Genomic DNA, 18,325 nt, shown 5'->3' with positions numbered 1-18,325 from the left:
CAGATATCCATTTATAGGTTAAGTAATGGGTAGAAATCTCTATTTCTAATTCCAATTTACCTTGAATATTTTCAAAAGCTATCCTCGATTTTCTTGCATGACAGTGTCTAAAACAACCCGCACCAACCTCGATACATCACAGGATGCAGCTGTGTACAACATACACCATGCAGGAGTTCCCGTCGTGGCGCAGTGGTTAACGAATCTGACTAGGAACCATGAGGTTTCGGGTTCGGTCCCTGCCCTTGCTCAGTGGGTTAACGATCTGGCGTTGCCGTGAGCTGTGGTGTAGGTTGCAGACTCGGCTCGGATCCCGCGTTGCTGTGGCTCTGGTGTAGGCCGGTGGCTACAGCTCCGATTCAACCCCTAGCCTGGGAATCTCCATATGCCGTGGGAGGGGCCCAAGAAATAGCAACAACAACAACAACAAAAAGACAAAAGACAAAACAAAACAAAAAAAAAACATACACCATGCAGATTATGAGGGAGTTTACTGTGGAAAACACACAAGGACCAGGCTCCTTCACTAAAACCCAAAAGATCCTGCAGAGAGGCTGTGGCCACAATCAAGCAAGGGCCCCCATATATCACACATGTCCCTGTATCTACAAAACAGAAATTCAGAAAGGTATTCAAATGAGTCGCATTCTGTTAAGCTATATTTTCAAGTCATAAAACGCATGGGTATGATTTTAAATAGCATTCCAAGCACCTCGATTTCCTTCCATTAATGGAGATTATGCTCCTAATCCTATCGCAAGCTAACTTTCCATCCATAATTGATAACTATTAGATAGTTAATAATTTCGGGCTTAGTGGATAAAACCTTACACACCGAGTCCATAATGAATGCAAAGGCCAACAGGAAGGTGATGAGAGGAGAGAGGGTTCAAAGCTTTACTTAGCACTTATTTACTCAAATCAATATGAGGGAGATAAGTGTCTCATTAAGATCCAGAAATAGATGCCATTACTCAAAGAAAATTATCCATGAATCTCAAGAAAAACCCAACCTGATTCCCTTGAGCAAGCAGCATTTTCAGCCTGGCTATTTCAGCTCGCAGCTCACGGATGAGCTTGACGTTGGCATCCTCGTTAATAGTGGGCTTGTTGATGATGTTTTTGGCTCTATTTGCATAGCGAAGAGTACTTAGGGTTTCTCCATAATTGACATCAGCAGGTGAAATGGCTGTGAAGAATGAATTCAGATGATCATTTATCCCGCACTCCGTTTCATTTAACACCAAGTTGGTTTGTAATTTAAAAGTCAGATCAACTCCAGGTCACTGGATAGACTAAATATTCATTGCCGCAGGAACGAATATTAAAAATTATCTAAGACTCATAGGAAAGGTGCTCCCTATACCAAATTAAACATCATTTTTTCACTCTTCTTCAGTGGAGAATCAGCCATTTGACCAAATCTAAAATGAGATCGCAGATACACCACTGTGGTTTGGGGAGTTTTCTCTGTTGAAAATATGAGAAGAGGATTTCAAGGCTATTTACACTTCTCAATATAAAACAGAAATTAAAATACTGTTTAAAGTTCTATCAAAAACTATGACCAGTAAAAATCCAGAGCATGATCATTTTTGAAAGGAGTCAGTGGAATCAGCTAGCTCTTTTCCACCTAAAGCTTTGGCTCACTGTCACCCAACCCCGCTCCCCATCCCCCACCCCCTCCTCTTTTAGGCCTCAAGTAACTGCATCTGGGGTAGATCCTGTGCCTCCAGTTACTTCCTTACATGGAGGAGGGGAAGACCTGGAGATGAGAAAGGGGGTGGTGGATGGGGAGCCGGGTTGCAGGGAACAGGTTTCAAGTTCTCCTTGGCGGTTTATCTCCCCTTTGCACCTCTTCCCCTCTGTTCTGTTTTCTTCCGGTTAATTACTGCAAGTATATTACTGTTACCACAATTTTCTATATTTACTGTTGTTTTTCTTCTTCTCAATTCTTAATTTTAAATTCCACATTTACTGCTTTAAAATAGAAAGATAAGAAGTTCCCATCATGGCTCAGCGGTTAGCGAACCCGACTAGCATCCACGAGGACGCAGGTTCGATCCCTGACCTCGATGAGTGGGTTAAGGATCCAGCATTGCCGTGAGCTGTGGTGTAGGTGGCAGACGCAGCTTGGATCCCACACTGCTATGGCTGTGGTGTAGGCCAGCGGCTACAGTTCCAATTGCACCCCTAGCCTAGGAACCTCCATATGCCGCAGGTGCAGCCCTTTAAAAAAAAAAAAAAAAAAAAAAAAAGACAAAAAAAATGGAAAGACAAAGCTTTGTTATTTTTATCTGATATCCTTACAATGAGTTCCTCCTGGAAGTTAACAGAGTTACAAGTTTCTATCCTGCACTTGAAACAAGGAAAAGCTGAGAATCATCCTGTAAGTACCAAGCTTGCATGACCAAAAACATGGCAAGTTTATGAAACTAGGAAGAGGGAAAGTGTTAATAATATAATACCAGAGACTGGATCACATTAAGTGTTTTTCTTCAAAATATAAAAACAATTAAAAAAAAAAAAACACACAAAAGGTGCTATTTCCTAATGAGACACTCCCCTCACCCACCCCCAGCATCCAGGTCATATGAAAGTTCCCAGGCCAGGGATTGAATCTGAACTGCAGCTTCAACCTACACTGTAGCTGTAGCAACACCAGATCCTTTAACCCACCTGCCCAGGGAAGGAACTGAACCTGTATCTCTGCAGTGACCCAAGCTGCTGCAGTCAGATTCTTAACCCACTATGCCACAGCAGGAACTCCCCTAATGAGACACTTTAAACTTAAATATTTATAGTCAATTCACACAAAACCCTCTATGTTGAGGGGGAAAATGCAGAAATTCTTACTGGCAATCATGATAGTTTTAGAGTTTCCTCCAAGGCTATCTTTTAACAACCAAGTCAAAACAGAATCCCTGTAAGGCACAAACACTTGCTTCTTCTTTACAAGAGGGTTTGCTGCATCCTGAGATAAATCAGCTGTAGAGAGAAAGAAAAAAGGAGAGGAAAAAAAAAAGTTAAAGACAATTAGTAACGTTTTTACTCTGATCCAGCTTCAAAAAACCTTCCCTGAGGCTATTACTTTGGTTTATAAACTAAAAAAAAAGGGTTGTCATAGGATCCAGCAATTCCATCCAGGGCATTTATATCCAGACAAAACTATACTTCGAAAAGATACATGTACCCTTGTGTTCACAGCAGCACTATTTACAACAGCCAAAACATCAAAAATAGCTAAGAAGGAGTTCCCGTCGTGGCGCAGTGGTTAACGAATCTGACCAGGAACCATGAGGTTGCGGGTTCGGTCCCTGCCCTTGCTCAGTGGGTTAACGATCTGGCGTTGCCGTGAGCTGTGGTGTAGGTTGCAGATGCGGCTCAGATCCCGCGTTGCTGTGGCTCTGGCGTAGGCTGGTGGCTGCAGCTCCGATTAGACCCCTAGCCTGGGAACCTCCATATGCCTCGGGAGTGGCCCAAGAAATAGCAACAACAACAACAACAACAACAACAAATAGCTAAGAAGATATCCATTCATCTGTTGACAGACAGTTACTGTTCATGTCTTGGCTATACATACTGTGTGTGTGTGTGTGTGTTAGAGAGAGAGAGAAAGAATGAAATAATGCCATTTGCAGCAACATGGATGGACCTACAAATTATCATACTAAGTAAGTCAGAAAGAGAAGGACGGAGTTCCCTTCGTGGCTCAGCAGTTAACAAACCCAACTAGGATCCATGAGGACGCAGGTTTGATCCCTGGCCTCGATCGTGGGTTAAGAAGGATCCGGCGTTGCCATGAGATACGGTGCAAGTCGCAGACATGGCTCAGATCCCACATTGTTGTGGCTGTGGTGTAGGCCAGCAGCTATAGCTCTGATTCAACCCCTAGCCTGGGAACTTCCATGTGCCCTGGGTGCAGCCCTAAAAAGCAAAAAAAGGAAAAAAGACAAGACAAATGTACGGTTTCACCTGCATGTGAAACCTAAAATATGGCACAAGTGAACTTATCTACAAAACAGAAAAAGATTTGCAGACATAGAGAACAGACTTGTGGTTGCCAAGGAGGAGCGGGGAGTAATGGGAGTTTGGGATTAGCAGATGCAAACTAGTATAATTGGGATGGACAAACAACAAGGTCCTACTGTATAGCACAGGGAACTAGATTCAATATCCCATGATAAACCATAATGGAAAATATGAAAAAGAATATGTATATATATATATACAGAATGTGTATGTGTGTATAACTGAGTCGCTTTGCTGTACAGCAGAACATAACATTGTAAAATAACTACACTTCATAAAATTTTTTTAAAAATTACTTTGGTTTGTAACACAGACATTAAACACAAGTGCTTCAGGCCACTCTGGCTCCACCAGAAGCAAGAGGAGGCAGGAGATGAGCGTGAACCTACCTAAGGCAGAAATGACATTCCCCAGAGTCACGAGGGACTTGTTGATATTCCCCCCCTCCTTCAGCCGGACCCCAGTGGCACCAGTGGCATCCGCCCGCTCGCTGCCGGCAAGATCGACCAGGTGGATCTTACTCACGGTTTCACACGGCATTTCAGAATCAAATTTTGCCTGTGGCAAAACACAAAAGCAAAATGGAAGTGGTATAAAGAGGCCCAGTGTTGTTCATAACACAAATTCTAATTATTTTTCATTCTTTACTGTGATCTCTCAGGGTAATTTTTTTTTTAATTTTGTGGTTTCAGTGGCTTTCTTACAGATTACAAAAATTAAATTACATACAATAAAAGTCAACCACGTGAGGATTTTTAAACTTTCTAAAGAACTACGGATTCCATTACTCAAACCACTCAGTCATTTTCAGAGTTTCCTGGTGGGTCAGCAGATTAAAGATCTGGCATTGTCATTGCTGTGGCTCAGGTCACTGCTGTGATGCAGGTTCGATCTTTAACCCAGGAACCTACACAGGCTACAGATGCAGCCCAAATGAAAACAAAAACGAACCAGTCAGCCATTCTCAAAAAAGGCTGAGTCTGACAGCGGCAGAACAGGAACCTAGGCACTAAGGGGCCCTCAACAAAGAAAAATGTAATTAAACGAATAATTAGTTTTGTTCTCATCCAAAATTTTCAACATTATAAGCACAGTGGCTTTCTAAAATATAAATATAGATAACAGAGTGCAAGATCATCCAACCACTCATTATTCGATGTTAAAATTCTATTTGTATCATAATTACAAAATGGTGAATATCTTAAATACTGTATTCCTTGATTCTAAATTCTACCAAAATTTTCCTTTCCCAAAGACTCTTAACCTACATGTTACAGTTTGAACCAAGATGTCAAGAGGAAATTACTCTATTTTGATAGAAAATTAAGTCTCTTGGAAATTACAGATGGCCACATCCTAATCCCCATTAACCAGGAAACAGGAAAAAACCCATCAGCTATAATAAATAGAGAGAAAGGTCTACCGAAATGCAAATTTGTAGAGAATTTATCAGGAGTGGTTCCATTTGACCTTACAGTATTCATTTTCTTTGCTCTCCAATCTCCCTCATTAACGAAATCTTTCTTATGTATTCATGGTTAACACAGCCAGGGCTTCCCCAAACCCTTGACACGTGCTTAAGCACCGCAGGTTCATCTGCTCGACCAGCCAGGGTGTTAACATATTTACCCTGAGTCATTTCCACACAGATTCAAAATGCTCTCTACCTCTAGATCAGAATGAATTCCTGCATTAATATTTAAAAATGTCCCTTGTCAGAGCCCATCATGGGTCAGCAGAAACAGATCTGACTAGCATCCATGAGGATGCAGGTATTCTATCCCTGGCCTCGATCAGTAGGGTGGGGATGTGGCATCGCCATGAGCCGAGGTGTAGGTTGCAGACGCAGCTCGGACCCCACGTTGCTGTGGCTTAGCATAGGCCAGTAGCCACAGCTAATTCAACTGCTAGCCTGGGAACCTCGATATGCTGTGGGTGCAGCCCTAAAAATACAAAGAACAAAAAATGTCCCTTGTCCTTTAATATGGTTCTAATTATGATAATCAGCACTGCGGGGTGAGTGCCAGGGAGCGGGTGATGCACCACAATGAGTTACCTTGGTCTCCAGCTGGTCTGACTGGCAACCTATTATCTCCCACAGAGCTTGCAACAAGGAAAACTTGGCTTAATTAAGCACAGAGCAAGTTTTTGGGTTTTTTTTTTTTTTTATGTCTGGAACAGGGCAGAAGTCTGCTAAATATTTCTTAAGGGTATACATCAGGATAGTTCAAATGACTGTGATTGTAACCACGGCGACACTCAGCACATGTTCGACACTAATTAACACGAAAACTGTGGAGGACCCCTCCACCTGCCACTGCTCCTGGCTCAATGGGATCAGTCCTCTGCAGGTGCTAATCAGCCCACGGGGATGGAGCCTGATGGCCCCCCACCACCCTCACCTGCGTGAACTTGATGGTGAAGATGGCGTGGGACCTGCTGCTGACGTCATTCATTCCCGTGGCTGCTGTGGTCCGATTGATGTTTCCTGCATCCATAAGCTCTTCGACGTCACTGTAATTCTGTACTAAATGTTTGGATAAATCTGGGAGAAAAAAAAAAAGAGGAGCGCACGCGAAGGTGAAGAAATCCCCCCAGTATATACAGTACATGGAAAAAGAAATGAACCTCTATGTCCCATAACGCACGATGGGGACAAATTTGCTGCCTTGTTTAAAGACTCTCCTTGTTCCTCCAGTGGGGTGGTTCAGACCACAGACTCAGGAGCTGGGCTGCCTGAGTCAACTCAGCAGTGTACGAGGGGACTTACCTGGTTGTGAATGAGTCACAACCTCCCTGAGCCTCGGTCGCCTCGCCTGATAATGCGTACCTATCACATTCAATATTTAGGGTAACTGTGAGCTATTCTCATCAACCTCATTAGCACTAATCGTAGGCAGGGAAGTGTAAACGCTACCTCCATGCAAAACCCAAAAGCATTCTTTCAAATCCTTTTTTTCACTTTTCTGGAAACACTCCTACAGTTTTAAAGTCAAAGGCTACAAAAAGTACAGTGTAAAGCGTCTCTCCCCTTCCCCCACTCCAATAACCCCTCCCTCCCTTTCCTCTACTGTCCGGCAACCCAAAGTTATTAGTTTCTCCAGACCCTTCCAGAAATAACCCATACATATACAAACAATTACATACACATTAAACTATCTTTCTACACCCCGCCTTTTTTTATTACTCAATGAATTTAATACATTTATAGTTGTACAATGATCATCACAACACCCCACCTTTTATACATGGTAGCATACCATAAACATTGTCTCACATCCTTTTTTCTGTGTCAGAATACATAGAAGAATATTCTGTATCAATTAAAGTGACCATTCATTTTTATAGCTGCAGAGTGCTACGATTATATGCATAAATTGTATGCATATACAATAACCAATTTAACAGCCTCTAGAGACAATAGAGTATGTTTAGAGTTTAATTCCAGTACAAGTAATGCTGCTATAAATAACCGTGTACATAGGTTTCTACAAATATGTGTGAATAATTCCACAAATTCTTAAGAGGTGGAATTGCTAGATCAAAGCACATTTGAAATTTTGACAGATGCTGCAAATCTGTCCTCCACAGAAAGCAGTTTACAACCCAGCAGCGATAACGCTTAAGACGGCCTGTCCCATAACACTGCCTCATCAAGTTTCCTCACATCTGTGGGGAAACAGGTAACAAATGTTATCCTGAAGACTTTTTATTTTGCTTTTCTTTGATTAGGAGAGGAGTGAGCATTCTTTCCTCCATTTTAAAATCATCAGTAGTTCCATTTCCGGAGACAATCTGGTCACATCCTTTGTCCGCTTTTTTCCTTGGGGTTGGAGCTGTCCTTATTAGCTTCTAGGCACTCTTTATATATTAGGAAAACAAGTCCTTTGTCTGAAATTTGAACTGAAAATATTCTCTCCACATTGTGAACTGAATGTTTGCTCTGCTTGTGGTGTCTCTGCCAAGTATAAAGTTGGGCTTTTTGTTTCATTTTGCTTTACTATTTCAAACTTAACACTCTTATTTCATGGTTTCTGGACTTTAAGGGAAAAAATGTTTAAGCCTTCCTTTCTCCTAGAAAAAAGTAACCCAGGGTTTCTTGCAGTCATTATGTCCCTTTTTACATTTGAATCTTTTATCCATTTACCATTTACCAAAGTATAAAAACTGAGCTCTGGTACTAATTTACTTTCTTTTCCCCTCCCAAACAGCTTAATAACCCATATTCTCCCAATGTTTGAACAACAAATTTATTAGAAACTAAATCCCCACTTTATATAGAAGCTCTATAAGAGCTTCTGGATGTTTTACCCTGCTAGATTATTCTGTCTCTCCACAAACCAGCTTTATAATATGTTTCAACAGCTGATAAGACAAAGAGAAAACATGAAACAGGTAACAAATGTTACCTGTTTGTAACATGATGGCCCAGCTAGGCTAAAAATTAACAACAGTAGTTATCCTATGCTCCACCAAACAACTACACACCTCACCTTGGCATAAAGGGCAAAAAGTTCAATTGAAAATGTACTATGACAGTCGTTGGGGTGCTGTGGGTGCATCTGTTATCTCCCTATAGTCATGTCACCATGAAGGTTCATAAAAACATACCACTAAAGCCATTTAACAAGACCATTTACATGGAAACAACCCAAATGTCCATCGACAGATGACCGGATTAGGAAGATGAGGTATATATATGCAATGGAATACTACTCAGCCATAAAAAAAAACAAAATAATGCCATCTGTAGCAACATGGATGGAACTTGAGACTCTCATACTGAGTGAGTCAGTCATAAAGAGAAAGACAAATACCATATGATATCACTTGTATCTGGAATCTAATATACTACACAAATGAACCCTCCCACGGAAAAGCAAATCATGGACTTGGAGAACAGACTTGTGGCTGCCAAGGGGGAGGAGGAAGGAGTGGAATGGATCGGGAGTCTGGGGTTAATAGATGCAGACTGTTGCCTTTGGAATGGATGGGCAATGAGATCCTGCTGTATAGCACTGGGAACTATGTCTAATCACTTCTGATGAATCTCTACATGTATGTGTAACCAGGTCAACATGCTGTACAGTAGAAAATTGACAGAATACTGTAAATCAGCTATAATGAAAAAAGCAAACCAATTAAAAAAAAAAAAAAAAGACCATTTAAAGAGACAGGTTGTAGGGTCGCTCATCTTGCCATTCAAATCTTTGGAAAACAAGTTTCTGGAGTTCTTAAGGCCAGAGTAAAGCTACTGGCAAGCCCCACAAAAATCAGTGACGTATAAATGCATTAAATGAACAGTAAGCAGAGACAGCACATGTCATTTTTACTACAGTAAAATTCCAAAAATAAATTTCTTAAATCTCACCACTACCCTACATTTTTTTTTTCTCTGACGCTATTATTTTTTACAAAAGTTCCCAAGAAGAACAGGGCTATGAAACAGTCACTCTTACCCTCAACATAAGGCCCTTCTTTTGGATGCTCTCGGACTCTCAAGTTGAAGGTTTTGGATGACTTCCGTCGCAGCAGATCTCTCACCCGTTCATTATAAATTTCTAAGTAGCTAAAAATTTCAAATAGAGTTGAATTTAGTAAAATGCTTTCAGATATTAACAACAATAATAACAGCAGCAACATACATGTCAGGTGGTAACAGTGTGCCAAGCACAGCACTTTACATGGATTATTTAATCCCTGTAATAGCCTAGAGGTAGATACTACGATTATCCCCATTTTACAGGTTAGATGATAGAGGCTTAAGGTGACTGAAACAACTTGTCCAAGGCCACATGGCTACTGGGAGGTCAGGCAGCCAGGAAAACTCTTGATCAGTCTGTCTGTCCTCAAACCACAGATCAAACTGCCTCCCCAAACACCTTTAAGTTTAGGAGAAGAAAAAAAAAAAAAAAAAAACCTTCAACCAATCTAATTTAAAGATTAATTTAGGAGTTCCACTGTGATTCAGTGGGTTAAGAACCCAACTAGTATTCATGAGGATTTGGGTTCGATCCCTGGCCTCACTCAGTGGGTTAAGCATCTGGCATTGCTGCAAGCAGCAGGGCAGTTTACAGATGCAGCTCGGATCTGTCTAGTTGCTGTGGCCATGGTGTAGGCAGGCAGCTACAGCTCCGATTGGACCCCTTGCCTGGGAACTTCCATATGCCACAGGCACAGCCCTAAAAAGCAAAATACATATATATTAGATTTATAGTGATCCTACCCAAATAAAGAATAACACAAATCTGGGAGTTCTCATGGTGGCTCAGGGGTAACAAACCAGACTAGTATCCATGGGGAGGCAGGTTCAATCACTGGCCTCGCTCACTCAGTGGGTTAAGGATCTGGCGTTGCCATGAGCTGTGGTGTAGTTTGCAGACACAGCTTGGATCTGGTGTTGCTGTGGCTGTGGCATAGCCCAGCAGCTGCAGCTCCTATTCAACCCATAGCCTGGTAGCTTCCATATGCCACAAGTATGGCCCTAAAAAGCAAAAAAAAAAAAAAAAAAAGAATAACACAAATCTGATTTAGCTAAAGGAATAAGGAAATAAACACTGAAAAGTAAAAAGCTCAGTCCATCTGAGACGAGCTTCCTATGCTAGTTTCTGACCGAGCCAGGTCACCTCAAGCAGCCTCCCAAGCCCTAATCCAAATGGTACCCAAGCAAGTCACTGAATATATATGTGTTTTAAGCTTTACTTCTCACTAGCAAAGCAAAGGAGGGGTAAAGACAGACCCTCCCCTTAGGAATCCAAAAGCCTGATCCATTCCTTGGGCCTTAGGTCGAGTTCACACTCAGAGACTCAGGTGACAGGCCCTACCTGACTTCAGTTCGGAAAGATGCTTCATCCCATCTGGTAGTTTCATTGATCCCACTGAAGAGCCCTTCGCAGATCCGAGGTATTAAGCCAGAATCACCCTGCGATGAGAAAGAGGAATGTCTCCGCCATCACTTGAAAGAAAAGCAACCGATGATTATATCTGCAATTTGCTGGAGTGGCCTTAGACTCCAGGGGCCTCCAGACCCACCCCAGGGCTCCAGGGGCACCACTCCCTCCACACAAGACTGCTTCCTCCTCTCTGAAATCAGAGGAGGAGGCTCTCTAATTTCTACATGCCGGAGCCATGGTAATAAATGGTTATCAGCTGTTAGCCAGCTAAGCCAGGGCTTGCAAACATGAAAACCTATTCTCTGGCTTTCAGACAATGGGGTCTACCTTGTCTGATAAATGTTAAAAATCTGTTATGATCAAAGGGCAAAAAAAGTTGAAATATACAATGAGCAGAAAAGAAACATCAATGAAATCTTAGTAAGGCCTCAAAGCAGTGGATGATGTCTTAAAATTTAGGTCATGACCACATTAAAACATTCAGTATATAGCTCCCTCGATGCACTAATCCCTACACTGGCCTCCCCAGCAGGAAAGTTTTAACACATCCTATTACTTGCACAACATGGGCATAATCAGTAACAACCACATGTCAGCACCATCAAGCTGATGCATTTCAGGAGGTACTAAAGACCAAGGAAGGAAGTTCCCCTGCAGCGCAGCAGGTTAAGGATCTGGCGTTGCTGCGGCTGTGGCACAGGCCACAACTGTGATTCGCATTCGATCCCTGGCCCAGGAACTTCCATATGCTGTGGGTGCAGCCAAAAACATAATAAAAACGAAGCAAAACATTCTCATTAGGAAGCCAAACTCAGAGCGTCAATGTTTTCCTCGGCAGGTCCTCCTTACCTTCGCCCAATCTCCCTCCCAAAATGTTTTCATAAATATCATCACAAGTTTAGGGGAATTTTTTTTTCCTTTATACCATTAAATCAGTACCAACTCAGAGTTTCTACTGTGGTGCAGCAGAATGAATCTGACTCAATCCATGAGGATGCAGATTCCATTCCTGGCCTCGTTCAATGGGTTAAGGATCTGGCGTTACTGTGAGCTATGGTGTAGATTGCAGATGCGGCTCTGATCCATGTGGCTGTGGCACAGGCCTGCAGCTGCAGCTCTGATTTGACTCCTAGTCTGGGAACTTCCATATGCCTCAGGCTCAGCCCTAAAAAGCAAAAAACAAAAACAAAAACAAAAAAACAGTATACTCCTTGCTGTGGCTCTGGTCACTGCTATGGCATGGGTTCAATCGCCAATTTGGGAACTTGTGCATATCACAGACACGGTCAAAGAGAAAAAGAAAAATCGGTAAAGATTCTTGTAAAGAAAAATCGGGGTTTTCACAACATTTTTTTGTTCTTTCCTGCTATGGCACAGTGGGTTAAAAATCTGACTCTATGGCTCTGGTCACTGTGGAGGTACAGGTTGGATCCCAGGCCCAGTCCAGTGGGGTTAAAGAATCCAGTGTTGCCACAGCTGTGACTAAGATTCAATATCTGGCCCAGGAATTTCCATATGCCACAGGAGCGGCCATAAAAAAATAAAACAAAAAAGAATATCAAAATGGTACTCAACTGTAAGGTCCAAGAAAAACAGCTGTGATTTATGAGTGCTTTATTAATGTTGCACTTATATAAAATAGCTTAGAGGGAATCAACATGCAGACTTCACTTTTAGAGAAGACGTTTTTCCCCCAAAGACACAGTAGGAAAATAAGAAGAGAGGAGTAATGATAAAAGGAAACGGGAAACTCTTGAAACCGTCTATTCTAATTCTTGCCTACTTTCTAGCATTGAGAGTTCACAGCCCAGCATTTATCTACTTCTCCTGGGAAGGAAAAGTCTGGCTTTAAAAAGCCAAGATGAGCCCCCCCCCCCCAAAAAAAAGAAAAAGAAAAAAAAAGAATACGAACTTCCCATCGTGGCTCAGTGGTAATGCACCCAGCTAGTACCCATGAAGATGCAGGTTTGATCCCTGACCCTGTTCAGTAGGCTGGGGATCTGGCACTGACGTAAGCTATGGCACAGGCAGCAGCTGAAGCTCTGATTAGACCCCCTAGCCTGGGAACTTCCATATGCCACAGGTGGGGCCCTGAAAAACAAAGAAAAAAAAAAAAAAAGAAGAAGAAGAAAGAAAGAAAGAAAGAAACCAGGACACATGCGCTGAAAGGCTTTCACCTGGCAAAACCTCCTCTCCTTGAATGCCTTACTTCTTCCAGGAACCACCAAACTTTTAGCTTGCAAGACACCAGGGAGCCTGCCAGCAGGAAGGCCTGCCACTCTCTGCCACATCTAGAACAGGCCATGGCTCTGAGAGTCAGTGAACAGAGGTTTCACCACATCATTAGAAAAATAAAACCCACAAGCACTATCCAGGTCTCGAGAGAAGAGAGAACAGGATAAGGTCCTACAGTCAAGTCTAGTTTTTCCTCCACCACGTTCCAGGACAAGCATAACTTTAATATCTCTTCACGTCCAGCATAACTACAAAACTCTACATGCTCTGTTTACAACTATGTAGACTATAACAGTATGATTCTAACACTTCTCATGTATTTTCTGGATTTATGTAGTACCTTTCCACCAAAACAGACTTTTTTACATTTCTCTTGGAGAAAAATGTTTTGAATAATTTTAAAAAGAACAGAGTTCAGTAATTTTATTCAAACTGTTGGGCTGGCAGAAAAAAAGAATATATTATTTGTGGGCCCAGCATACTTTTTTGATAAGATTATAAAGCCTTTAAAAACAGAAAATGAACTGAGAGTCCCATCCATTATTCATAGCCATAAACTTAAAACTATAATTTAAAATCTCTCACAGGAGATTCCATCCAACTTATTACTGAGTTTTATCTGATTGCTAAAAAATGATCAGAACATGAAAAGCAAGTTAGTCCAGACCATAAAGATAAGAGAGATACTTTTATCAATCCAAAGAGAGATTAATGAGAAATTTTCCTCCCCTACAGGGTAAACAACGTACAGAATCTCCCATCATAGTGTACGACTTTCCTGATCCAGTCTGACCATAGGCGAAAACACAAGCGTTATAACCTTCAAACGCAGACTTCACGACATCTGTGCCAAGGGTTTTGAAAACCTGAATGCAAAAACAAACACACAAAAGATACAATTACCATAGAGGTTAATAAAAGCCCCTTCAGTGTAGACAGTATTCTTGAAGGCTACTTTCGTCTTTTTTTTTTTTTGCTTTTAAGGATCGCACATGCAGCACATGGAGGTTCCCAGACCAGGGGCCCAATTGGAGCTACAGCTGCCAGCCACAGCCACAGCCACAGCCACGTGGGATCCCAGCCACGTCTGCCACCTACACCACAGCTCACAAGAATGCCAGAACCTTAACCCACTGAGCAAGGCCAGGGATCAAACCTGAATCCTCATGGGTCCTAGTCAGGTTCATTAACCACTGAGCCATGAGGGGAACTCCTATTTTCATCTTATGAGGATTACAGCCTAAATAAATCACTGCAGAGCTGTTAACAGAATGTGTGTACCCTAGTTTTTAATTAAAGGGAAATGTTTTAAGGAAGCAAAAAAATTCCCCTAAAATATAAAAATGTAAACAAGGCAAAGTGACATGTAGAGAAGCAAAGATGATTTTAAAGCATGATGATTTACCTGCTGATTTACCATTTCAGAATTTAGAAAACTTATAAGGTGATTTATTCTATCAGAGCTTCCAGAGACTAAATACTCAAAACCCCCAAGTCACAGCAGCCAGAAGGTATGGCTCAAACCACGTCAAGTCCACACCATCATTTTAAGGGTGCAGCTATTCGTCAAAGTTGCTCTCAGAGGCTCAGAGAACGGAGGCTGGGGATGACCGGCCCCCAGAGTCAGCTCAGATGTTTTTTCCCATTTGGGAATTTTCCAGGATGGAGAGGGCAAGAAGGTGGGTTGTGTGGGGCCTGGGGTGGCAGCCACATGCCCTAAGTCCGTGTCCACGGACTGCAATGGGACACCCTGAGGAATGCAAAGGGACAAAGGACAAATACTTTACCCACACAGTGTAAAGGGAGCAAACCAGGATGCCTGGTCACTTCCTCACTCCCAGCAAGTGAGGGGGTCAACCAAGCTTCCCAAAACCCCCAAGTCTTTTCGCTGCCCCCTGCCCCTCGGATCAGTGTACTCAGCACACAGAACACCACCCTGCTTCCAAAACAAGGGCCACCTGAAATTACTATTGTGGCTCAGCGGGTTATGAACCCGACCAGTATCCATGAGGATGTGGGTTCAATCCCTGGCCTCGCTCAGGGGGTTATGGTTAAGCTCTGGCTGTGGGGTAGGCTGGCAGCTGCAGCTCCGATTTGATCCCTTGCCAGGGAAGTTCCATGGGCTGCAGGTTCAGCCCTAAAAAGACAAAACAACAACAACAAAAAAACAAAACAACAACAACAACAAAAAAAAGCCCATCAGCAGCTGAAGAGACAGTAGAGAGAGGGCGAGCAATCAGGTTCTCAGTCTGAGCCAGGAAAGGTGTGGGGTCCCCAGGCCCTCAGCCTCTCAGGAGGTTCAGCCTCTGTGAGCAATGCCCACAAGGAGCTCCCCTCCGGCCAGACACCACTCCAGGTGTCTGATGACCACAGGCCATGTCGCTCTTCCCCCCAACAAACACCATGGCCACGAACGAGCCTATGATCCTCGGGCACTTCACACTCCATCTCCCCACCCCCTCGCCTGGACCTGGTCCCCTAGGTGTCATCAGAGAGTCACAGGCCATCCTCCCACACGAGCCGGCTCCACAGGTGATCGCTCGCATCACTTTGCTTCCTTCTGAGCTGCTTTTCACCCATAGCAGCTTTACGAGGGGGAACTTTCCCGATCTGATTCTCAACATCAGACGATTTGCTCAGCCTTTGACTACAAGGGCAGCTCATCCTACGCTCGGGACCCACCCTCAGGGTGAGAACTGTGGTCAGAGCCACTTTCTGGGGGGCGAGGAGTCAGGTCATCGGGCATAGCGAGTGGCAGGGAAGGATGTGATCCTGAGGTTGCGCTTTGCTTCTGAAGGCCTCATGGCAGAGTGGTCTTCCCCTGTTCCTGACATCGACCTGGAGGCTCCAACCCTACCTTGAAGGGTGTGTACCTATCTTCCTCACTTCCTCTCTCTCACACACACATACACACACACACTGTGAAGAAGCAGAACCAGGAATCCCAGGGGACTCTGGGTTCCAGACTAACTATCTGAGGTCCATTTTCATCCCTGCACACGCAACAGGAGGAAAACTCCAGATGTTTCTTACTTTTTTTTTACTTTTCAGGGCCACACCTGCAGCTGCCAGCCTACACCACAGCCACAGCAATGCCAGATCTGAGCTGTATCTGCAACTACACTACAGCTCACAGCAATGCCAGATCCATAATCCACTGAGCAAGGCCAGGGATCAAACCCACATCCTCGTGGATACTAGTCGGGTTCTTAACCTGAGGAGCCACAACAGGAACTCCCTCTAAATACTTCTTTCTTTCTGATTAGACAAAAAACAAAAGACAGAAATCATTTCTGTCATTTCACAGAGGTCCACTGGAGAGCAAGAAGAGCCTTCCAAAAACTTCCCCAAGAATAAAGGAAGGCTTTCACTCAAACTTTTGTCTGGGGCCAAAACAAAGTCATGGGAAATAGCATATTGAAACCAAACCCAAAAGTTCTCAAAATGAAATTCTTCCCCAGGGTTAAAACCCACTCTCACTGCTTTCCTATTCCTTTACTCTCTAGGAAGCTAACTCAGCCGGAGCTCCCAGAGGGGTGGGGGTTGGGGGATGTGACTGCCCAACTAGCCTAGAAGATGCAGGCCTGGAGGTGCCGAGACCCAGGCCCGGCTCAGTCCTGGCTTCAAGTCGGCAGGGGACCCAGGGAAGCGGTGGGATGGTGCCCACATCTCTGGGGATCCTAGCAGGGAAGACAGGCTGCTCCATGGCATCTCCCACCAAAGACATATTTACCATCATCCACCAAACCAAGGTGGGGAAGGAAGGGCTGCCTGAGGGGGAAGACGTCCCTCACCCCTCCAGCGGCAGTGAAAGCCCACTGATACTCTGCCTGGCCAGAGTCCTGGAGATCCACCCTGCTGTGCCTCTCTCTGAGCTACTGCAAAGCTTCCTCCCAACACAAAGGAAGGCAACTCGGGCCTCGCCTGCCCACAAGGGGGCGCTGTTAAAACAAGACTCTCCCGTCCAGCAGGGCAACTGGGAGACTTTAGGTTTCAAGTTGGGCCAGGGCTGAATCAAGGAAGAGTCTGTGTGAGATCAAAGTCTCCCTCTGGAGTCTGAAGAACCATGAAGAAAATGAGACCGCATTTAATGGCCTTTCATCAACATGAGTAGGGATAAATTGCTCACAGATTTTTTTTCTAAATCTAAAATTAATTTGGAAGGAAGAAACATGAACCGTCATCTTACTTGGAATTTAACATTACAGGAAACTTGAGCAATAGTAATAGGCATGCTATGTGATGCCTTTACACTCACATGATTTTAAAAAAGAAGAAAAAGACAAGGGCTCACATTGCACCGAGCCTGGGTCTCCCTCCATCAACTGTTTACAGCAGGGGTGTAAGACCTATCAGCTCAACTCCTATGCTGCATCTGGCAGCATGAAAACCTTAGCCAATATGACACCAGCTAGTAAAATTAGGGATGAAAAACAAAGTTAGGGATGAAGACAGCGACTTTCCCTTGAAGAGTCTCTAAAAAAAATAAGTGTTTTCCTCTGTCTCTGCTGGTTTTATTAACACGCAGTTCTACTAGAAGGCAGTGTTTACTAACATGTCTCAAAAGCTTTTTTAGTTTTGAAATGAACATATAAATAACCCCAGACTGTTCCAGAGTCAAAGCAGCCAAAGCATCTGAAGCAGAACCGTCTCCTTCTCAGTTGAAAATTCTTCACCATCTCAAACTACTTTTAAACTCTGGGCAGGGGTCTTTAACTTCCCAAAGAGCTAAACGTGATCCTGATTCCATGACCTTGGCTCGCTGATCCCAGGAAGTGTCATCTATTCCCATAAAGGAAGCACAAGGCCTACTGGTCAGCGCACATCTGCTGAGCATCCCTAGGGAGCCAGCCCCACTGTCAATGCTGCCACTCCCCTGTTCCCACAACGGTCCTCAGCACAGCCCTCTGTCCCCAAAAGGCCTCATACCCAAGTTGAAAAGGGAAAATCCAGCAGCTCATTGGGTAAGTTAGGAGGGAGACCTCGGTGGCCCTTCATTTAGCCTCTGGTGAAGAAATTCTGAGGACCCTGCCATGAACTGGTTTTTCCCTAAAGGCCCTTGTACTGGCCACTTCAGTCCACCCCTGTTTGAAAGCCCAAATCTGGATGCCATGAGCTGTCACACTCTATTCCTTCCAAGACTCCTGACCACCAACGCTGATGAG

At 43.6% G+C, this 18,325-nt stretch overlaps 1 protein-coding gene across 5 annotated transcripts in view; it reads right to left on the bottom strand.

The window, feature by feature from the left end:
- KIF16B (kinesin family member 16B) overlaps nt 1-18,325 on the bottom strand; it is a 306,258-nt gene that overhangs the window by 240,108 nt on the left and 47,825 nt on the right. For all 5 annotated transcript variants that reach the window (XM_047771646.1, XM_047771648.1, XM_047771649.1 and 2 more), the window contains 7 exons: nt 13,910-14,026; nt 10,857-10,954; nt 9,492-9,601; nt 6,435-6,577; nt 4,422-4,590; nt 2,857-2,988; nt 1,014-1,189 (listed from right to left, as the gene is read on the bottom strand). In XM_047771646.1, coding sequence (XP_047627602.1) covers nt 1,014-1,189; nt 2,857-2,988; nt 4,422-4,590; nt 6,435-6,577; nt 9,492-9,601; nt 10,857-10,954; nt 13,910-14,026 — 945 coding nt within the window. The remainder of the gene's footprint in view (nt 1-1,013; nt 1,190-2,856; nt 2,989-4,421; nt 4,591-6,434; nt 6,578-9,491; nt 9,602-10,856; nt 10,955-13,909; nt 14,027-18,325) is intronic.

Source organism: Phacochoerus africanus, chromosome 3 (genome assembly GCF_016906955.1).
Source record: "Phacochoerus africanus isolate WHEZ1 chromosome 3, ROS_Pafr_v1, whole genome shotgun sequence".
Taxonomy (NCBI): domain Eukaryota; kingdom Metazoa; phylum Chordata; class Mammalia; order Artiodactyla; family Suidae; genus Phacochoerus; species Phacochoerus africanus.
Note: the sequence above shows the minus strand (reverse complement) of the source record. Positions and strands in the feature narration are given on the sequence as shown.